At 42.8% G+C, this 23,760-nt stretch overlaps 1 protein-coding gene across 1 annotated transcript in view; it reads right to left on the minus strand.

Moving 5' to 3' along the window:
* Positions 1 to 212: 212 nt before the first annotated feature.
* The window catches only part of pkdcca (protein kinase domain containing, cytoplasmic a), a 35,682-nt gene continuing 12,134 nt past the window's right edge, over positions 213 to 23,760 (minus strand). The window contains exons 2-7 of the mRNA XM_021608363.3: positions 21,234 to 21,356; positions 17,169 to 17,443; positions 15,596 to 15,675; positions 13,880 to 13,987; positions 2,585 to 2,758; positions 213 to 2,165 (exon numbers count right to left, since the gene is read on the minus strand). Of these exons, the coding sequence (XP_021464038.3) occupies positions 2,080 to 2,165; positions 2,585 to 2,758; positions 13,880 to 13,987; positions 15,596 to 15,675; positions 17,169 to 17,443; positions 21,234 to 21,356 (846 nt within the window). The 3' untranslated portion in view covers positions 213 to 2,079. The remainder of the gene's footprint in view (positions 2,166 to 2,584; positions 2,759 to 13,879; positions 13,988 to 15,595; positions 15,676 to 17,168; positions 17,444 to 21,233; positions 21,357 to 23,760) is intronic.

Raw genomic sequence — 23,760 nt, forward strand, 5'->3', positions numbered from 1 at the left:
GTTTTCCAAATGCACTGTATATACTACATAGGGTTTTTCTGTAATGAAATAAAAAGATCTGTAACTCAAATAATCACAGACACACACAGAGAGAGAGAGAGAGAGAGAGAGAGAGAGAGAGAGAGAGAGAGAGAGAGAGAGAGAGAGAGAGAGAGAGAGAGAGAGAGAGAGAGAGAGAGACACACACACACACACACACACACACACAAATGTCTTATACAAGTTTTGTATTTTTCCATATAAAAATAGCCATCTCATCATTGTCATCATTATATACATCAATGAACAGCCCACACAGTGTTAAAGCTTTTGTAGAATTCACTTTTGGTTAAAAAAATTCACAATGTTCTGCTTTCACTGAAAGCAAGAGCTCTTTGATACTGGTCTGATTATTTATCTAAAGGTTCATGTCACATTTCCTTAGGAAATTAGAATAGATGGAGATTACTTCCTGCTGTGTTTGCTCTAAACCCAGGGTCATATTCATTAGGGCAAACCATTGCAAAGCGTTTTGCAACAGAAAACGAAAATTAGAATTTCTTTTGGACAAGTTTGGGTAATCCCTTCCTGTTTTAGTCCCTTTTCTTCCGTTTGGTGCCTAATGAACGCGACCCAGGAGTGGGACAGGAGCCAACACACACTGTCCTCAATAAATACAAAATGATCAAAAAAGTGACACTCTCAAGGAGGTCACTACACTACATTACATTTGGTCAACATGCAAAATCAACAATGACACAATATTCTAAACAAGTCCTTGATTTTCCCATACGAGAACAATGCCTTTGTGTTCATCAACATAGGATTGAAATAAAATATATTTGATCTGATAACTCAGCTGTTGCAATCCCCTGTTCTATAAGAACAGATTCTTCAGCCACCAAGACGTGGAAATCGATCGCTTATTGAGTTGCTTTTTGAAAGCATAGAGAACCCCTGTTTGACTTAATCGAAAAGTGCTGTGGATCTAACACAAGACCGAGGAAGGGAAAGGAAATAGAGAGAGAGAGAGACGTCGGAGAATAAAAAAAAAACAAGAGCTTATTCACTGACTAAGACGTCACAGTAACACTGGAACATCCGTCCTTTGCCAATACCTTTGTTAAAGCCTGAACCTTAGAATAAAGCCTGAACCTTAGAATAAAGCCTGAACCTTAGAATAAAGCCTGAACCTTAGAATAAAGCCTGAACCTTAGAATAAAGCCTGAACCTTAGAATAAAGCCTGAACCTTAGAATAAAGCCTGAACCTTAGAAAAAAGCCAGAACCTTAGAATAAAGCCTGAACCTTAGAATAAAGCCTGAACCTTAGAATAAAGCCTGAACGTGGCATGGAGACGCACTATTGAACAAGTCCTAGGGCTCGATTCAGTCTGTATCGCTAAAATGTAAAGGTAATTTCCGATTGAGCCGACATACGCAGCCTTTACCGGGAATGCAATCTCCGCTCACGCGGGAACACGGCCTTTCCATGTAAATCACGCTATAGCACTGACCTTCAGCGATACAGATTGAACCCAACACTAATTTGGAAGTTTTTCTGGAATGTGTTTGTTGAGTACCTTTCCTATGGTTCGATGGTTGGCTGATGGTTCGTACTGAGGCCGCCTCGAAACCTTCACAGAATGATGATTAAACACTCTACAGTACCAGAAGGAGATCCTTTTGACCAGATATGTGAAGGTAGTTTAGGGGGCACAGGAGGGGCATTTGACCACAGGGGTACATTCTCACCCCTCTTAGCTAGGAGGGTAACCTCAGCATACCCTGAGCTAAAAATCTGCACAACCCGAAAAATAGTCACGTTTAAGCATTGAATGGAGGACAGATCATCAACATCTATGTTACGATAAATGTTCTCCTTGAGTTATTATTGCACTTCAACAGGAGCTGGTTTGGGTTAGCCTTCTTTATGGCCCGTGGAAGTTCACACTGGAGGGCGTGGTCTAGGATCCATCTTACACTCCCTCTGCCCGACCCATCCAATGGGGTGGCTCACTATTCTGTGAGGGCATGCCCCAGGATCAGGTTAGCCAATCAGAGGAAGGTTTGGTAGTTAAGTCTCCTCCCTCTCCTTTGGTTCAGCTGCCCACTCTGACGTAGGTGACCCGTCCTTTGGCAGAGTTTAGACTGGCAGGGCCTGTCTTGAAGAATACAAGCTGGTGACCTGTAGACAGAGAAGAAGAAAAAAAGTAAACGTGAATAAAAAGTAGAAAAGTAGGAGAGACCGTAAAGTTGAAGACTTTATGTTAAATGAATGGAATGTACCCTAGCACGTGCTTCCCTTTTACAATGTATGGTTGGTTAATTGCATGAATGCGATGACAATCGTACAATGCCAGAGATGCGGTGAGAGATATACTGTATGACAGGGGAGGAGAGGATGAAGAGTGAAGAGAATGAATGTGAAAGTGCTGGCCTGGTTCAATAACGATTAGTGATTGCCATGCTGATGTGCCCCCTTCAGACTGCGCTCCAATTAAGTGTGTGTGTGTGTGTGTGTGTGTGTGTGTGTGTGTGTGTGTGTGTGTGTGTGTACAATACAATGATAACACTGTAGCGTGAACACATTCATTTAACTCTTACCTGTCCAGGTTGTCTGATTGGTCAGTACAAATGCTCGGCACTGGGCGTGGCTCTCACATACACCAATAGCCTCTGTGATGCTATAGACTGACAGCAGGCATCCATCGTGCTGATAGGATGGCCAGCAGCGGTAGTTCTCCCCGGGAATAGAGGCATCCACTACACGCTTATAGTCTGGAGCGGAGAAGGAATTTAGTTAGCAAGGAAGGGTGTGCGTGTGTGTGTGTGTGTGTGTGTGTGTGTGTGTGTGTGTGTGTGTGTGTGTGTGTGTGTGTGTGTGTGTGTGTGTGTGTGTGTGTGTGTGTGTGTGTGTGTGTGTGTGTGTCACTGGCAGGGTGTAGATGCACTGAGGGTCCTGCACGCGTGTAATGAGGTAGGTCATTGTGTGAGCGTGGGGGCTCTGTTTTGTCTGTCTGTCAGAGGGAGTGCAATGGAGCTATTGGGGAGTGAGAGGCTGACATGTCTTCTGTGATCCTCGACGCCACCCCCCTCTCACCCTCTCCCCCCCACACACACACAGACACGGCACACACACACTCACCCTCCCCTTCTCCTATCTCACCCTCCCTTTGCCCCACTAACTGTCTGACACACATTGTAAAGGCCATTTTTCTACAATGGTTGCCACGGCAACCACGACCCTGGGCAAACTGAACTCAGGAGTGACAGAGAGAGCAGAAGAGAGAAAGGGGGGAGAGAGAGATAAAGAGAGAGTGGTAAGAAGGGCCCAGGAATGAGGACCACACTAGAATACCTCTCAAATTCTTTCTCTTCTCTCTATTTGTCTTCTCTGTTTTTATCATTCTAATCCTAAATCTTAAACGGGACCTCTTTAAAATATTATTATATATACTGTATATATATTTTTTAACCTTTATTTAATTAGGCAAGTAAGTTAAGAACAAATTCTTATTTACAATGAACGCCTACCCCGGCCTAACCCAGACGACACTCGGCCAATTGTGCACCGACCTATGGGACTCCTGATCACGGCCGGTTGTGATACAGCCCGGGATCGAACCCGGGTCTGTAGTGATGCCTCTATCACTGCTATGCAGTGCCTTAGACCGCTGCATTACTCAGGATCCCGAAAATAGAAAAGGGCGATTGATTTAAAACATACAAATCAAATGGGATTACATTTTGAAGTAATACATGTGTAGACCTAAGTTGCAATTTCAATGTACATTTACCATGGCAATATAGTAACATAACTTTCATCAAATTGTATAATAGAGTGAATGAAAAAAGATCAAGATTGTTTTAACCAGATTCAGAGTTCCCCTGAGGATCCACTAACAATATACAGATGAAGTCAGAAGTTCACATACACCTTAGCCAAATACATTTAAACTCAATTTTTCACAATTCCTGACATTTAATCAGAGTAAAAGTTCACTGCCTTAGGTCAGTTAGGATCACCACTTTATTTTAAGAATGTGAAATGTCAGAATAATTGTAGAGAGAATGATTTATTTCAGCTTTTATTTCTTTCATCACATTCCCAGTGGGTCATAAGTTCACATACACTCAATTAGTATTTGGTAGCATTGCCTTTAAATTGTTTAACTTGGGTCCAACATTTCGGATAGCCTTCCACAAGCTTCTCACAATAAGTTGGGTGAATGTTGGCCCACACCTCCTGACTGAGCTGGTGTAACCGAGTCAGGTTTGTAGGCCTCCTTGCTCGGACATGCTTTTTCAGTTCTGCCCACAAATGTTCTATAGGTTTGAGGTCAGGGCTTTGTGATGGTCACTCCAATACCTTGACTTTGTTGTCCTTAAGCCATTTTGCCACATCTTTGGAAGTATGGTGGGGGGGTTATTGTCCATTTGGAAGACCCATTTGCGACCAAGCTTTAACTTCCTGACTGATGTCTTGAGATGTTGCTTCGATATATCCACATAATTTTCCTTCCTCATGAAGCCATCTATTTTGTGAAGCGCACCAGTCCCTCCTGCAGCAAAGCACCCCCACAACATGACGCTGCCACCCCTGTGCTTCACGGTTGGGATGGTATTCTTTGGCTTGCAAGCATCCCCCTTTTTTACTCCAATCATAATGCTGGTCATTATGGCCAACAGTTATATTTTTGTTTCATCAGACCAGAGGACATTTCTCCAAAAAGTAAGATCTTTGTCCCCATGTGCAGTTGCAAACCGTAGTCTGGCTTTTAAATGGTGGTTTTGGAGCAGTGTCTTCTTCCTTGCTGAGCGGCCTTTCAGGTTGTGTCGATATAGGACTCGTTTTACTTTTGTACCTGTTTCCTCCAGAATCTTCACAAGGTCCTTTGCTGTTGTTCTGGGATTGATTTGTACTTTTCGCACCAAAGTACGTTCATCTCTAGGAGACAGAACACGTCTCCTTCCTGAGCAGTATGACGGCTGGGTGGTACCATGATGTTTATACTTGCGTACTATTGTTTTTACAGATGAACGTGGTACCTTCAGGCATTTGGAAATTGCTCCCAAGGATGAACCAGACTTGTGGAGGTCTACAAATTTGTTTTTTAGGTCTTGGTTGATTTCTTTAGATTTTCCCATGATGTCAAGCAAAGAGGCACTGAGTTTGACGGTAGGCCATGTACACCTCCAATTGACTCAATTGATATCAATTAGCCTATCAGAAGCTTCTAAAGCCATGACATAATTTTCTGTTATTTTCCAAGCTGTTTAAAGGCACAGTCAACTTAGTGTATGTAAACTTCTGACCCACTGGAATTGTGATACGGTGAATTAATTATAAGTGAAAGAATCTGTCTGTAAACAATTGTTGGAAAAATGACTCTTGTCATGCATGAAGTAGATGTCCTAACCGACTTGCCAAAACTATAGTTTGCTAACAAGAAATTTGTGGAGTGGTTGAAAAATGAGTTTTAATGACTCCCAACCTTAGTGTAGGTAAACTTCCGACTTCAACTGTACGTTTGTCGACGAACAATAAATAAAAGCAAAAACATCAATCTAAAATAGGAAACAAATGAACAGTAAAGTCAATATAATTAAATAGTTTTCCTTTGCCCAGGCCCATATCAAACTACTGCTGGTAGCCAACTGTTAATAGCTGTATGTTGTACAAATTCAAAGTCTTTTTCTCTATAATGAATAACCTGTTTTAGTGTCCTGGGTTTTATGCTCAGTAGAGCAAGTCTTATTTCTCAGAGTGTTCTCACGTGGAACAATAACTACATAGACATACTGTACAACCAGAGTACATTACTGATTAAGCACGACCAGACATGGTTAGCTGGATCTGAGATGGAAAAGATCCTATTGAGTGCATGGCTACCTGTGGAACAGTCTTTGCAACTTAGATGCAACTAACCGTATACAAGTATCAGTAAGTAGTTTGAATGATCAGACTTCAACAATGTATATGATACTTTGGAATATGCACATAACACGGTCATGCTCTGGATTTTAGTGTTTTCTACAGCATGAAAATAATCCTGCAGCAACAGTAAATGTGAATTAATATGTGGATTATATTAATGGACATTTTTGTAGGGGCTGATACATTTTTTGTGAGGGAAAATCAAGTCTTCAGAAGCCTTTTTAAACGTCAAATACACAACGAGTTTTAAATTCCCTGAAAGTTCTCCTGCGACAGGGTGATCAAATTAAGATCCTGCATATGTAGCTTGATTGATGTGTGGCAATTGTCATTCTCACAAAGTTAAGTAAAATAAAACACAATTGTTCTATGCTACTTTTTCTAGTGGTTAGAAACATCACTGACTATGATTACAGGCCATTGCTATGCTGGTCTTAGGATGCTAATAGTGAGGTTTTCCTCTGTCTCATCCCAAATGGCTATGATTACACTGTGGTTCTAATGGATAGAAACCACACTCTACACAGTCCAGTCAGCAGGATAGCCATGTGTGTGTGTGTGTGTGTGTGTGTGTGTGTGTGTGTGTGTGTGTGTGTGTGCACGTGCACGTGCATATGTGTGTGAGTGCATGTGTGCGTGTGTGTGTGCGTCTGTGTGTGCTTGTATGTGTGTGCTTGCATGCTTGTGCATGTATGTACAGTGCCTTGGGGAAGTATTCAGACCCCAAGACTTTTTCCACATTTTGTTACGTTACAGCCTTATTCTAAAATTGATTAAATATTCAAAAATGTTCATCAATCTACACACAATACCCCATAATGACAAAGGGAAAACAGGTTTTTAGACATTTTTGCAAATGTATTAAAATAAATAACAGAAATACCTCATTTACATAAGTATTCAGACACTTTGCTTTGAGACTCGAAATTGAGCTCAGGTGCATCCTGTTTCCATTGATCATCCTTGAGATGTTTCTACAACTTGATTGGAGTCCATCTGTGGTAAATTCAATTGATTTAACACGATTTGGAAAGGCACACACCTGTCTATATAAGGTCCCACAGTCGACAGTGCATGTCAGAGCAAAAACCAACCTATGAGGTCGAAGTAATTGTCTGTAGAGCTCCGGGTCAGGAATGTCTCGAGGCACAGATCTGGGGATGGGTAACAAAACATTTCTGCAGCATTGAAGTTCCCAAGAACACAGTGGCCATCATTCATAAATGGAACAAGTTTGGAACCACCAAGACTCTTCCTAGAGCTGACCTCAGGGAGGTGACCAAGAACCCGATGGTCACTCTGAAAGAACTCTAGAGAACCTTCCAGAAGGACAGCCATCTCTGCAGCACTCCACCAATCAGGCCTTTATTGTAGAGTGACCAGACAGAAGCCACTCCTCAGTAAAAGGCACATGACAGCCCGCTTGGGAGTTTGCTAAAAGGCACCTAAAGACTCTCAGACCATGAGAAACAAGATTATCTGGTCAGATGAAGCCAAGATGGAACTCTCTGGCCTGAATGCCAAGAGTCACGTCTGGAGGAGACCTGGCACCATCCCTACGGTGATGCATGGCGGTGGCAGCATCATGCTGTGGTGGTATTTTTCAGTGGCAGGGACTGAGAGACTAGTCAGGATCGAGGGAAAGATGAAAGGAGCAACGTACAGAGAGATCCTTGAGGAAAACATGCTCCAGAGCGCTCAGGACCTAAGACTGGGGCGAAGGTTCACCTACCAACAGGACAATGACCCTAAACACACAGCCAAGACAACGCAGGAGACAAGTCTCTGAATGTGTTTGTGTGACCCGAACTTGAACCCGATCGAACATTTCTGTAGAGACCTGAAAATATCTGTGCATCAATACTCCTCATCCAACCTAACAGAGCTTGAGAGGATCTGTAAAGACGAATGAGAGAAACTCCCCAAATACAGGTGTGCCAATCTTGTAGCATCATACCCAAGAAGACTCGAGGCTGTAATCGCTGCCGAAGGTGCTTGAACAAAGTACTGAGTAAAGGGTCTGAAAACTTGTGATTTTTTAAAAATTTTTATTATGTTTAATAAATGAGGAAAAATATTTTTTAACTGTGTGCTTTGTCATTTTGGGGTATTGTGTGTAGATTGATGAGGGGGAAAAAAACAATTGAATCCATTTTAGAATAAAGCTGTAACGTAACAAAATGTGAAACAAGTCAAGGGGTTTGAATACTTTCCCGAAGGCACGGTATGTGTATGATAATGAATGTATGTATGTACTGGTTAGTATGGCTCCATGAATCAGCAAATAAATCATTATTTGAATAACCTATAAGTTGTGATTTTAACTGAGACAGCATTCATGCTGTACATGAAGCAGTTTGAGCATCTGTACTTCCTCTACACAATCAGGATCCACTTTTCCTATCTTCTGTGGGTTTAACTAAGCTTCACAGGACTGTGACAATGGGCCTAATGAGAAGGGCAGCTCAAAGCAAGTCCCCCCGCTCCTTTAAAAGCCTCCCAGCCTATGAAGCATGAATCATTGAGTCCAGCTTTCTCTTTCTTTTACTTTCTCTCTCCGTTACCTACTATGTTTCTGTACTTCTCTTTTTTTTAAGTGTCATGCCTGGCTGGACCAGGAGTAGTCCTGGTGATTTACAGGGAGGGTTTACATGCCTGTTTGAAGAGGAGGAAGAAAGATGGCCTTTAAATGGAGGGAGGGGGGAAAGGAGAGTATTTCTCTCCAGGCACACCTGTCCGCGATTTATTATGTGGAGGTACACATACAAGCACACACACACACGCACGCACACACACACACACACACACACACACACACACACACACACACACACACACACACACACACACACACACACACACACACACACACACACACACACACACACACACACACACACACACACACACAAGCTGGCCCCCCTGCATGCGTGGCAGCAGACAATCAATAACTACAACTATTGGACACTTTATGGCCATATTTAAATGCTTAACATAGCTCTCACTTTCTGCAAATGCAGGACTTAATAGCTCCAGGAATGGCATGACAGGGAGAGGGAAGGGGAGGGATGGAGGAATGAAGGGAAGGAGGGCGCAAGGAAGTAGGCATGTCCATGTGTGTAATTGCAGAAAAATCACATGATGCAAGGCCACATTCCACAGGGAAGCCCTGCATGGGCGAACACTTCCCCAGCAAACACATAACGTTCTGAGAACCATATGTTTCTTAGAGCTTGGTGAGAGCGTGGTTGTCCTATGGTTAGTTTGCATACAACTAGGGCTGTGGCGGTCACAAAATTTCATCAGTTGCTGATTGTCAAGCAAATAACTGTCAGTCTCATGGTAATTGACCGTTATTTAACTTATGCACATTTAGCATCTCCTGGCTTCCACCTCAAGCCACTGATGCAGACCTTTGGAACATCTACATTTTAGTCTAATAAATCCATGTAATATAGTCTACACCTTCACAATAAATCCATTATTTATTTTAGACAGATCTAAAGAAACATAATATGAACAAAATATAGTATATTTCAGAAGAACAGAATAAGATACTGTGAGTTGTCCTTATGTTAGGTCCTGATCTGGTTATGCCATATGGCTGTATGCTACACTAGCTCATTTAGCAGACAAGATTTGTTTAGAATTCCATGGCATTATTTTATATTATTTTATAGTATGAAGAATAAAATTTAACAAAGCTGAATAAAATGGAAAGGATATTTTCTCCAAACGATTTGAGGGAATTCGCACATGTGGCTACTGTGTTGAGCAGTTAAAAAATAAATAGGTATTCCAATATACTTAATTTAGAGTTATTAATGTAACTTTAGTTGTTTTACAAACGTTGGGCTATATGTTTTGTTTTTTAATAGGCTGCATGATGAGATTCTAATGACGATTTTTTTTTTTTTTTTTACCTTTATTTTACTAGGCAAGTCAGTTAAGAACAAATTCTTATTTTCAATGACGGCCTAGGAACAGTGGGTTAACTGCCTGTTCAGGGGCAGAACGACAGATTTGTACCTTGTCAGCTCGGGGATTCGAACTTGCAACCTTTCGGTTGAGTAAAGTCGCTTGAAAGGCAAGAGCTCTGCTTAGTTTTTTGCGCAGGCTGTACACACTTCATCAGTCTTTCATTCACATTTTGAGAATTTCCCGGCGGCATCCCCTTTGTGTGGCCATAATGCACCCTAAAAAAATCCATGCCTTTTGCAGCCCTTCTCCCTGAGTGCATGCCCCGAAGCACCTCTCACTCACATGGCTACGGGTCTTTCTCACAGGCTACAAGTGAAGACAGACACATCGGGAACGCAACTGCACGCATCCTTAACCAATTCCGAGGTGCATATTGAAGATGTTGGAAAAACTGTCCACATTTACTTTTCGTCAGCCAACAAGATGAGTAGGCCTAACGAACAGCAAAAACACTAGCCTATGTCAATCTACTATCCCCCAGTACAAAGGTTGACCTACTCTATTCTGTGGGAGAAATAAATATTCCAAACATAGTCTGGGACAGTGGTGGGATGCGATAGATCCCAAATTAACACAACCACTATCATCAAAAAACCATTTTCAAGCAATGAGGCTGACGCAACAGATCAGAACGTTTAGCTTAAAATGATGCTAAACTATTAGGCTATTTATTCACATTATAAGCGCAAACGCAAGGGAGTAGGCTATTAGCGTGAAAACACCATTATCAAAAGTGACTACAAATGTGATTATGCATGTAATGTTTTTATTATAAAGGTGCATTTTTAAGGTGAAAATGATCTTCCCCGAACTTGAAACTCACACGCTGCGTATGTATGCCAGTTAGGATCTACACCCCTTGTAAAGCAGATTAATGTGCTTCATTTTAAGAAGTTATTTGTCCACTTTAGTTGTGATACAAACCTTATCAAAACATACTGTATAGGCCTATGGTCTAGGCTTCATAAGGTGTGCGGCTATGATTCGATAAAGTCACACAAAAAAGGCATTGTTTCTTGCCTTACGCTGGCCATCATTCAGTGATAGGCTAATATTGTCATCCATCAGACTATTCTTGAATGAATCTTGTCTTTACATATACTAAATAATAGATTTAGAATGGACCATTATCATGCACCTGTTTCGAAACAGGGGCAGGGGAAAAAAATACATGTCATCTCTGCACTTAAATAGCGAATGGAGGACGCTTTTCCCAGTGGCTTATTTTCATGCCAGCCAGGTAGGCTATACTACTGTTGTAAATAGAAGCAATGTGCTTAATATTAGGAAAGTTGAGAAATAAATATAGTAGGCCTAGCCTATAGAAAGCTGATGGAATCCTCCTATTTTTAATAGAGGCCATCAACTGTTTTCTTGCGCAATTGCATAACCTATAGAAATGTTGCGCAACATGAGCTCATGACCTCTCATGAAGTGTTTGGTTAGATTTCCAATTACATTTGCATTGATGTCAAAGTGATTAGAGAGTGCTGAGTATCAGGCAGTTGGCAAGTTTGGTAGGCTACTAATGACCAGCAGCAGCATCAGAGTTTGGAGAAGCCTAATTACCGTGACTAAACGGTCACGTAGTATTTGATTGCCTTCAGGTGTAGCAGTGATACGGTCACCGCAACAGCCCTACATACAACCTTCCCACAACTTTCTGGGAATGGTGCAGGATAGTTGCTTGGCTTTGGAACATTCTCAGTTTCTCTGTATTTCATTACTTTAACAGAACGTTTCCTAAAAGTTCTAGGAATGTTCTCCAACTGGTTTGGCATTGGGAATGTTCTGAAATAGTTCAGAGAATGTTATGAAACAACGTTCTTCTGTGGGAATGTCAGTACTTCAGCATAACGTTTCCTACGGGTTCCCTCATGGTTCTATTCAAAGTCATGCTCTCAAATTGTTCCAAGAACGTTAAGAAGCAACGTTCTTCTGTGGGAATGTCAGTACTTCAGCATAACGTTTCCTACGGGTTCCCTCATGGCTCTATTCAAAGTCATGCTCTCAAATTGTTCCAAGAACGTTAAGAAGCAACGTTCTTCTGTGGGAATGTCAGTACTTCAGCATAACGTTTCCTACGGGTTTCCTCATAGTTCTATTTAAAGTCACGTTCTGAGAAAATATACAAATGTCCATAAAAACCATAAGGAAACATCAGTAACTTTCAGAAAACGTTCTATGCATGTTATTTAAAAACATAAACATACTTTCTCCATCTTGTTAAGGGTGTTCAAATGTGTTGGCCACACCTGATCTTAATGAGCGCTTGTTTAATTTGAAATGTAGTCTGTTTGAATAGACTAAAATGAACAGCATAACATCATGGCATGCTAGCTCCATCCTGGTGGTGCAGTGGACTAATTACATGGATAAAGAACAGAAGATTATAGGTTTGAATCTCACTGATGCCATATAAAAATGTGTGTTGCATGATGCTTAAGGAAATGAATTTCTATGTGTCCTATCTGTGAGTTCAAAAGAGTTAACTCAGAATAAGCTAGCAGTGTTTTAAAAAAATCTTAAACATTCAGTTTAAGGAAGTTATTAAAAAACATCCAAATAACCTATGATTACGTTTTCACAGTGTTAATAAACCCTCACAGGAAAACATTCAAGGAACCAGAGTAAAACATTCTCAGAACCTCCTGCCAACCTAAAAAATAACATTCCCAGAAAAGGCTAAATTGTCACTTCTGTTCTCAGAACGTCTTAAAAATATTCAATTTTACCATTCAGTAAATTAATGGCTTTGTTCCCACAACCAATGTGAAACCAAAAGCATACGTTCCCCCAACTTCCAAGGAACCAAATGTGATAGCTGGGTAGCCACTGAGAAAAACCCTGCCTGTGTTCCTGTGTAATAGTTATAGTAATAGTGTTCTGTGTCAGTGAGAGAGGAGCTCAAGGTGCGGACTGGGGAGTGAGAGGCCTACTGGAGCAGCAGTGTCTTTGTGAATAGCTAAGCAGACCCAGTTGTGTTGGGCCCTTGGGCTGCGAACACTCGTCAGTCAACAACTGTCTGAATCTGCTTTACACTGCCAATGGAGGGAGGCGATTCGACACGAGGGAATGGAGAGAGAAAGAACATGTGAAAGTAAATGAAGAAGAGCAAGGGACACCAAGTCAACATTAGAAAATTAAAACTGCCTCCTCCAGATAGAGGAATGGAGAAAGGTGAAAGGATAGAGAAGGAAAGATTCCGAACATACAGTAGATGAGAACTGAGCGGGAGAGAGGGAGAGCTCACTCAGTCTAACCTCCTCCCCCCCCCCAAATGCACCCTGGGATTACCAGAGCTGTCCGTCTCTCCCATCCCCCACTGAGTTCCCTCCCGTTATATGAAGTGGAATCTTTTTAATCTCATTCCATTTGTCCGGAGCATATCTGATCAGACCCCTCTTTCTCTCCTTACTTCACCCCCCTGGGCCTCTAGGCGTACTCACCTACACACACACACATGCACGCACACACACACACACACACACGCACGCACGCACACGCACACGCACACACCAGCCCCTCTAAGGGCAGTCCATATATGGCCATCTTCACGGGCCCTCCAGTCTGTTATGTGGCAGTTCCAACCCCAGACTTAGGCATTAGTGTGTCCGTCGAGGGGATAAATGCCAGTAGCCCAGACATATAGCCAATTGAAAGGGGTAGTCCAGGACACAGAAAGTCCAGGGGAGTCCAGCCAGTTATGCAACTATATTACCGTATGAGCTGATATCTAGCACAGTGTGTGTGTAGGATGCACTGCTGGGTTTAATTACATTAGACTGTTATCTTACACAGGAATGCATGGGAACAGAGGAATGATGTACTGGATTTGCTGTGGTATGAGAGTGTGTATGCGTGTTTGGCTGTGCGTGTGCGTGCATGTGTGTGTATGCGGGTGGGGGTGGGTATGTATGTGCATGCGTGCACATGTGTGTGTACTGTATGTATGTATTTGTGTTTGCATGCATATGTACCTGCTCTGTGCGTCTGTGTGCTGTTCTGTAGGTAAAATCCATTTCTGTACAGGTGCAACACTTCCTCCAACTGAAGTAGTGTCTCATCTATCCCCCATATCAGCTCTCCTGAAACCAACACAGGGAGAAACATTCAGATAGTGCAACACAGTTTAAACTCTACACCTTCAAACAACATTCCACATAACAAGGTTAAGACTCATTGTTATACAGACATTAAAGCATACAATTGAACCAAAATCTGGTTGAAACGCGTGTACAATGGCACAAACAAAACAGGCGCCGCTCAGTCTTTGAACATCAAGGGACATGGGGCTGTGTCTGTGTTGGCTATTCTTATAGCAGGGCTTCTCAAAGTGGGGTCTGCGGAGGGACTGCAGGGGGTACGCAGCCAGATCTGAATTATAAAAAAAAAATGAATACTACTAACAACAACAGATTAAACCATTTTTGGCCAAGGGATCCATGGAATAAGTTTAAAGGGTGTAATACAAGACAATACAATGTAATATTAATCTAGAATGTATGTTCTTAACCCTGGGCAACATGGGCCTGGGAAGCTCACAGGGATATATTGGTGTCCACACCTATTACTCACTCAAAACTTGAAATCCTAAAAATAAAAATACAAATGTTTTTCATAATGGACTGTGATTTAAGGTTTAAATAAAACTGCAAAGTTTTCACAACTGCCTCATGGCAAAATGTGTAGAATTGCAGGAAATTTGCTTCAAAACTGAAATATGATCTCTCCGATGCCAAGAGGCGTGTCTTTTAAATGTTCCTTCCCGGGGCTCGGTTCATCAGGCCATGGACTGCCAACGTCATGGTAAAGTCTTAGTAAAAATCATTTTGTACACACAAAAAATATCTCACTCCAGTTTTGTTCTGATTATGAGGAGGTCCCTGATGAATTTGCTATCACAAAAGGGGTCCCTGGCCCCAAAACGTTTGAGAACCCCCGCCTTGAAGGAAAAGCTGCTCGGAGGTCGTGAAGCTGTCTGTCCGATAGGCTGACTGGGAGAGATAGGATCACCTGACTCATCCTCCAGTTGGCGCACACACTCACAAACACACAGATGCATGCACACACACATGCACACAGACAGAGACACACACCGCCCGCCCACGCGGCCTGCGCCTTCACGGCCTGTTGTGTCCCAGAAAAACAGATCTCAAACACCCGGCTGACATACCATTAACCTGAGGATAAGCCAGATAGGGAGGAGGGGGAGGGAGGGGAGAATGGAAGAGGGAAGGGTAGAGAGACGGGGAAGCAAAGAGAAAGGGAGAGAGAGAGAAAAAGAGAGGGCAGGGTGGATAGAACGGGATCCAGCTTAAGCAGATAACGTAGAGAGCGCTGAGGCAGACTAGGTATACTGGTAGCTAAAGTGGCTTCATCCCTAAACCAAACAGGAACTAGTGAGAAATGGGAAAGAGAGAGAGAACAAACACCCACTAGGCACAAACTGGTTGAATTAAGGTTGTTTCCACATCATTTCAACAACAACAAAAAGTGTGATCACGTTGAATCAACGTGGAAAACTGATTGGATTTGCAAAAAAGTCATCAATGTACAGGAATGTCAGGATTTGGGGTATTTGTTTCACCCCCTCCAATGACATGGTTCAAAGTTCAGGTTAGTTGACAACTCAATGAAGTGTACATACAAAAAAATGTAAGTTGAACTGACGTCTGCGCCCAGTGGGCACTCACCTGTGGAGTTAACTATCTTGTCCAGTAGGGGTCTTAGAGTGGGCGGGGCACTGTGAGGCAGCAGGTAGGTGAAAAAGAACCTGGAAATCAAAATCAACGCAGTTTCAAACACCACAGCCAAGATTCCTTAGACTCCAACAAATCCACCCCCACATTCTGAAATTGCATTTTTGCCCCCCCCCCCCAAGTTTTATAAATAGAATGTGAAACAAAACGAGGCCCCGGTGTGCTTAAAACCTCTTCATTCTACCCCCTCCTTTTTCGAACATTCTGTTAAAAATCGCGCAACATTTCAGCGTCCTGCTACTCATGCCAGGAATATAGTATATGCATATGATTAGTATGTGTGGATAGAAAACACTCTAAGGTTTCTAAAACTGGTTAAATCACGGCTGTGACTATAACAGAGCGTGTGTTTCATCGAAAAGCGCAAGAAAAACTGGTCACTGAAAGCTGAAAAAAGTATCCATGCGCCACTTTCATGTATTGTTTAAAGGACACCAAATTTAATATGGACACGGATGCAGTTCCTACAGCTTCCACACGATGTCGCCAAAAACGTCATTTTCATTGACAAAAATCCTTTGAGACATGACCAATAGATCCGTCATTCCATCCAGCCTACAACAATCGATTTTGGAAGATTGAAAAATGGACATTGTTTTCTTGAGTAGCTGCTATTGAATACAGATCGCCCAGTGATCAATTTGATCGCTTATTAACGTTTACAAATACCTAAAGTTGGGTTACAAAAGTAGGTTGAAGTGTTTTGTCAAAGAATATAGGCAACTTATATAATTTTTAAAAATGACATTGCGTTGGAAGAGAGCTTCTTTCCTGAACTAGACAGGCTATACAAATGGATATTTTGGGCATACATGGACGGATTTAATCGGGAAAAAGACCAATTTGTGATGTTTATGGGACATATAGGAGTGCCAACAAAGAATATCATCAAAGGTAATGAATGTTTTATATTTTATTTCTGCGTTTTTGTGTAGCGCCGGCTACGCTAATTCTTTTGTTTACGTCCCCTTCAGGTATATTGGGGTGTTGCATGCTATCAGATAATAGCTTCTCATGCTTTTGCCGAAAAGCATTTTAAAAATCTGACTTGTTGGCTAGATTCACAACGAGTGTAGCTTTAATTCAATACCCTGCATGTGTATTTTAATGAACATTTGAGTTTTAACGAGTACATTTAGCATTTAGCGTAGCGCATTTGCATTTCCAGGTGCCTAGTTGAGACGTCTGCGTCTCAAGTAGGATCAAGATTAAGGACCATGCAGACGCCTCAGAGCAGTCGGGTAGGCTGTTTAGAGTGTTTACCCGACTAGATAATTATTTTAATTTTATGCGCCCCTGACTCTCATACGATGACGGAACTAATTCAGAGGAGGCTGGTGGCCGCTAAAATCGGAGGAGGCAATCATTGTCAGGGCTGAAATGCAATGAACCCAACCAATCCTCGGATTACTCCTTCCCCACCAGTCTTCGCTGAACTAATTGGATGATCCTCTAAAATGGCGGGGGTCTTGATTCTTCTGTCAAATGGCAAAAGCTTGCTCCTCACCTATAGGCGTTGTAGAGATTGCGCTTCTCGTTGATGCCCAGGCAGCGGCCTCTGCTGCAGGGGAGGGTGAAGTTGCGGGCGGGAAACTCCATGACGCAGTCTGAGGTGGAGGAGGGTGAGCAAGGGGCCTCCTCGGTGCTGGCGTCGTCCAGGTCAGTGACTTTGAGCTCCCCCGCCACCAAGACAAACTGGCGTGGTCTGAAGTCCAGCAGGGTGACAGAGCCTAGAGGAGAGTGGGCCAGGTAGTGGAGAAGACGTACCAGACTCAGACAGATCTACAGCAGAGAGAGGGGAGAGAGAGAGAAGTGATAAAGAGAGACGTGGGAGAGAGAGAAATCAAACGTTAACACACATTTACATCACATCGTTTACAACCCATTCAACTCCTCGTTTATGCAAGCAACTGCACTTTCTTTATGTGGTAATTCTCAAAATCCCTGAGAAAATCCCTGAGAGGACCCTGTGTGTGTGTGTGTGTGTGTGTGTGTGTGTGTGTGTGTGTGTGTGTGTGTGTGTGTGTGTGTGTGTGTGTGTGTGTGTGTGTGTGTGTCCCTCTCTCATTGTGTTTGTCCAGGGGGCAAGGGTAAGGGCTGAGAGTAGCAAGAGGATGTGTGAAAGGGGGACTTGAGACCTATAGAAGATATACTATAAACCACACAGAGAGAGGGATTGAGATGGAGAGAGAGAAAAGAGGTGAAGAGGAGGAGCTGAACAGCTAATTTATTTTCGGGCAAGACAAAATCGTTTTTTAATGTACTGTGGATTATTAGTGAGTGGGTGAGGTCAGACTCAGAGCACCGAAGCGTGAAGGAAGTCTCTTTCTTACCCTAGTGAAGGAAGAGTAGTGCTGGAGGGATGCAATACTATGTCACACTGTGCTTAAATGCTGGGTCATAGTCCACATTTCAGTGTGGGTCCTTCCCTGTGTACAATGATGAGGCTAAAGCTGGAATTGAATCAGACTAGTCACAGGGTTGTTGCATTGTCTTTGCTTACAAACTTCACTTAGTCTGTAATCAGATTTTTTTAAATGGTTGATTTGATTGATAGTTATGGGTTTTTTTATAACCCAAAACTAATCTTGTTTGACCATGGTAAAAAGTGCTACTGTGTGTTGTAAATTCTACTATACGGGTTTGATTGAATTCAGCCATTAGTTCATAATATCCATACATGTAAATGAGCTGAAGGTTGACAGACTGCTGGGTGGGAGTGGTTGGTGAGGGAGGGGGAGGGGCTAAGGGGGATATGGGTGTGTCTGTCTCACTGACAGGGGCTGCAGGCCGAGGCCATCAAAGCCTTCATCAACGCTTACAGGAAATGGCTACAGACTTACGGTAAATGGAGCGTTTGAAATTCAGTGGGTTTACAGCGGGCCTCCCTAGAGTCTATTAATGTCTCATGCGAATTGCAAAGAAGCGTTTTTTTCTTCACTTTGCACTCCACATTTCAAGGGAAGGATCTTGGGTGAGAAGCGGGAAAGATACCTGACACTTATGTTGTGGGGAAACAAAGGAGCAACCAAAAACAGCACACACTGATGCATCCACGATCCGTGATACTCCAGTCAAATATTATTATTATATTAAAGCTGCAGTATCAACTTTTTGGGGGTGACCTGACCAAATTCACATAGAAAAGTCAGTTACAGATCTGTATTTCTCATTGAAAGCAAGTCTAAGAAGAGTTAGCTCTGTTCTATATATGCTATTTCTATGCTTCCCATTCCATTTCTATGCGTCTTTTACTTTCAGTTTTGTACACCAGCTTCAAACAGCTGAAAAAACTAATTGTGGGGTTATTGAAAATATATTTCACAGCCGTTTAGATGGTACAATGATTCTCTACACTATAAATTGCAATGGGGCGAACTATTCAAATTTTTGAAACCAGGAAATGACGGAGCAATTTCTGCATATTGCACCTTTAAGTAAAAAATATTTAAATTATCATCTCATTACATTTTTCTAACCTCATACTCTGATATTGCATTACGGTAAAATCGAGTTACACAGACAAAAAACATATATTATTTAAATGCATAGTTTCTCTCAAAGGAAGACAAAGCCTTTTCCAACTGAGCCTCAGATCCAGTGAGTGGACCGCAAAGACATTACATTAACAGAGCCATTTGGAGAAAAGCACGATTTTTATGTGCAAATGAAAGTTATTTGAATGCTGTTGCTATCCTACTTACAAAAAGGAGCCAGTACTAGGAAGGAGTCTTAAAAAGCAGGTATTTCATGGTTGCTGTTTAAAAGGTAAAAGGGGGAATTTATTTCACTTTCCACACAGTGGCTTAGAAACCTTTCTGGCTATCATTCAAGGCCCAGGAAATCAGTGGAAAGTTACCTCGATTTATATACCAGAAGGCTGATGTATTTGATGTGTCTAACTACACTATGCACCTCCCCGAAGGAGACAGCTCTGACTTTGGTTAACCTTTTACTGCAGTGGACTAAATCACTGTCACACAGTGTTTCTTGGTAGTCTTCAACAAATCTACTTTGAAACAAAAGTATACACCTCACACACATGGTTATGGGCATAAAAAGAAGACACCTGTACAATGTCAGATATTGAGTTGAAATTTATAAAATAAAAAAAATTGCATCCCAATATTACACTTTATATACATCACAGAAGACTGAACTACAACAAAACCATTCACATAGAAACACTGGATTTTGGGCATTTAAAAAATATATGTTTCTTAATTATGAAACTGTGAAATATATTAATAACATTCCACCCATGAGGCCACTAGGTCATTTGACTGCAGGAAAGGGTTAAAGTTCGCCTCTCCTCTACAAATACAGTGTTGATTAAGGGATGAAACAAATAATGCTTTAGGAGGGCATAAACTAGTGTGATGACATGTAGATGGGCGTAGTGTGTAGTGTTATAAATGACAGTGATGACACATCCAAGGACGTGTTGAGCTGTGCATGTGTCAATGGTTACACTGGGAACTCTACAAATAACTCCCCCATGCCCAGGGTCCCAATCCACCCCTAGCCCCTACACCCTAGTCCCTACCCCCCAGGCACTTATTCAAATCTGAAAGGATTGGATAGATGTAAATGATATGGAAGCCCAAGACACTTAAGGAAGCCCAAGGCCTATCGGAGGGCAAGGTGAAGCTAATAACACATTTGTTGTATATCTATCCATTCTATGTTTTTGTATCCATTCCTTTCAGATCCATAAGTGCCTACAGCTATACGATTTGGATTTGGCAAACAATCTTAACTGAACTTTCCCGCCCCGTATTCATCACTATACTTTTCCGTTGAAGGACGTCTCTCAGTAGAAGAGCTGCCTGTCTCAGGGAATCTCCTCCAGTCTTGCCAGAGAGAAATGAAAGGATACCTAGTAAGTTGTACAACTGAAAGAGAGCACTTGCTGGTGATTTCATGCACTGGAGCTCTTCCATCCTCTGTGTGGCAGGCGGGTGGACACTCCCAGGCCACAGGAAGCAATAGGGAATAATTAGAGTGTGGCGCTGTGGCGATAGTGATCGGCAGACCAGGCCCAGCAGCCCCAGCGGCCCAGTGGCACACAGGCCCATGCTGCTAAGCTAGGGAGGCAGGAAACTGGGCAGGCTCTGGAAATACCATCTGCTGTACCAGTAGTGTCCCTATAAACCAAGTCAAGCCAGCCAATGCTACAGCCAATTCGCTCTGCACTCAGACAGCCTGTAATGGGTTTGAGTCACAGGAGGCTCAGTAAGACCACTCATGCATGTGATCCACCCTCAGTCCCTCAGTAACCCCAACCAGCATTCAGCCTACTCTGCTGACTCAAACATGTTGCACTCAGTTCAGTGAGAGACAGAAAAGCACAAGAAGCTCACAAGAGACGTGTTCATGTTAATGTGGCATTAGATGAAATACTGGTAGTGCTTTAAGTGAGGGTCTGTGTTTAAGTGAAGTGTGTGTGTGTGTGTGTGTGTGTGTGTGTGTGTGTGTGTGTGTGTGTGTGTGTGTGTGTGTGTGTGTGTGTGTGTGTGTGTGTGTGTGTGTGTGTGTGTGTGTGTGTGTGTGTGTGTGTTGTAACACTCACCCTGAAGCGTTCCTCCCAGGAGGTCTGCAGTAGTTGGATCATCTCCAGAGGACTACCGAGCTCTGTAATGGCTGTCACTGTGTCCTGGATGTCATTGCTATCCTGGTAGCAGTAACCATACAACTGGACGGGGACAAAGAGATACACTGGTTATTCATGTATACATACTGTACATGGTATAAATCTGAGCGGTCAAATGCAAACAATCTCTATCAGAGGATGACATTTGTGTATGTCAATTGCATGCATTCTGGTTCTGAAAAGGCAATGACACATGAGATAGCTTTGGCACTGATGAATGTTTATTTTGGTCGATTCCAGTTGTTTACTCTACTCTGTGTTACCATGGCGACAGCCTCCTAGAGAATCTGGCTGGCCCTTTGCTTGCAGAAACATTTACATAAGATCATTTGTGCCCAGAAGAAGTCGTTTGAAATTAGGGGGCATGAAATTCAATCTAAAAGCTAAGCAACCGACATCGCCGTCAACCATACCACCGAACCAAATCAAGGGGAAACATCGACTATGCAAAACAGAGGAGGTGGCATTGCGTGTTGTTTTTTGGTTAATAAAATGCTTCACACGTGAATGATGTGAGAATGTAGCGTGTCGGAGAGTCAAGTAAAGGGTTCATACACCTGGAGTCTGACTAATGTTTATTGGCAGTTTTGGTGCATCTGTGAAGAGCGATGCAGAGACATTTATAGCAGTGGTGTGTGATAGGAAATGTGAGGTGCCCAGTGGGTGCCAACCCTGTGGGAGGAAAGGAAGGGCCTGTGGGCAAGGCTGGCAGAGTGCCCCCTCACCCCACTCATGGGTGCTGCACGAGAAATACATGGAGAAGACTTCACCCTTGCCTTCTTTGCACTCGCACTTCTCTTTTCCTACCAGCACTAACTTTCCTGATAATGACTTTATTAAGGAAAAATGTACACTCTGACTGTGATATGTGGTTGTCTCATCCTAGCTCTCTTAAGATGAGTGTAAGTCGCTCTGGATAAGAGTGTCTGCTAAATTACAAATATGTAATGTAGGTGTACACTTCTAGAGCTTTATTCAGGCCTCCAGGATAAGTCCGATTCAATATTTTCCCTGTCTGAACTGAGTTTAGCCTAATAGAGTTGAGTTTTCTAGTTTTGTGGTCTCTTTATCACTCTATAAATAGTGTTTTGTTGAGTACATTCATCCAAAGTGCATTTTTGCAGCAAAGATTTGCTATCTGAGATGAAATTCACATTAATGACTATTATCACCCTACTCCATCTCCCGCTGATTCAGAGGGGGTTGGGTTAAATGCGGAAGACACATTTCGGTTGAATGCATTCAGTTGTGTAGCTCCCTTCCCAGATTGTGTGCGCGCACCACATCGGCAGCCTGTGCTGAAGTTGTTGGTATCGTGCAGCAGAGGCTTTCTTGTGCGAACATGACTGCATCTGGGCAGTGTTGTTCCTCCGTGGCAGACTAGATTCATCGGCAGCTCCGCATGCCCTGAGTGAGACAGCAGCTGTACGCATGCTGGGGCAGTGTTTGTGTTTACTCTGAATGTGGTGCCATTTTGTCTGACTGGAGTTCAGAGGTCACTCACCTCGGTAGTTTGCTAGCGTCTTTCTACTGAGAAAGGCATCACTGAAATATTTTAGGGAAATGTTGTTGTTTTTTTACTGATCTGTTGTGAGTTCAGGTTTTGATATGTCTCGGTTTTTTGCTGGAAGAAGAGATGTATCTATTTGCATTGTTGGACAGGTATATATGGAGCATGACAGAGCGTGGCTTCCAGTGAAAAGGCTGAGAAGCTGTGAGGTGAGGTAAGTGTCAAAAGGCAGGTACGTTAGGAACAAAGCATGGTACGCCAATCCCCTGGCAGTTCTCCCCTTTCCTGGCCACAGGCAGGAGTGAGTCAGCATGGTACGCCAATCCCCTGGCAGTTCTCCCCTTTCCGGGCCACAGGCAGGAGTGAGTCAGCATGGTACGCCAATCCCCTGGCAGTTCTCCCCTTTCCTGGCCACAGGCAGGAGTGAGTCAGCATGGCACGGCTCGGCATGGCCTCACCAGGAACAGAGAGAGGGGACCAAGGGCCAGGGCCACAAACACACACCAGCCCAAGGACCAGATACACTCACACAGGCCATACCCTGGGGTTTAACCCCATTGGCCAATTGGCTGTACACACAGGAAGTATGTTGAAGGAAGGAAGTTCTCTCTGTTCTTACTAAAGCGAATGTAGGGTAGTGGGAATTAACATTTCAACTGAGACAGTCGTATAGAGATATTATAGAGAAGTGAGAGATGAAGATGGACAAAGAGAATGAATCCATGCAGGTTCTGCTGGAGGTGGGACTGGGTAGTGGTCAAAGTGAGATGTTTCAAGCAGCCAAGAGGGGGTGCTGCTGCTGGAACAGTTGCCCCGCTCGAGAAGCAGATGAAATAGTCGAGAACATATGCTATACGAGTCATAATATGCCAACACATCAGCGCTCCACAAAAGCATTTCTGTGTGGGACATTATTAATGTGTAAATAAACGCGGG

The sequence above is a fragment of the Oncorhynchus mykiss genome, chromosome 1 (assembly GCF_057628025.1).
Source record: "Oncorhynchus mykiss isolate SJ-2025 chromosome 1, ASM5762802v1, whole genome shotgun sequence".
NCBI classification, from domain to species: domain Eukaryota; kingdom Metazoa; phylum Chordata; class Actinopteri; order Salmoniformes; family Salmonidae; genus Oncorhynchus; species Oncorhynchus mykiss.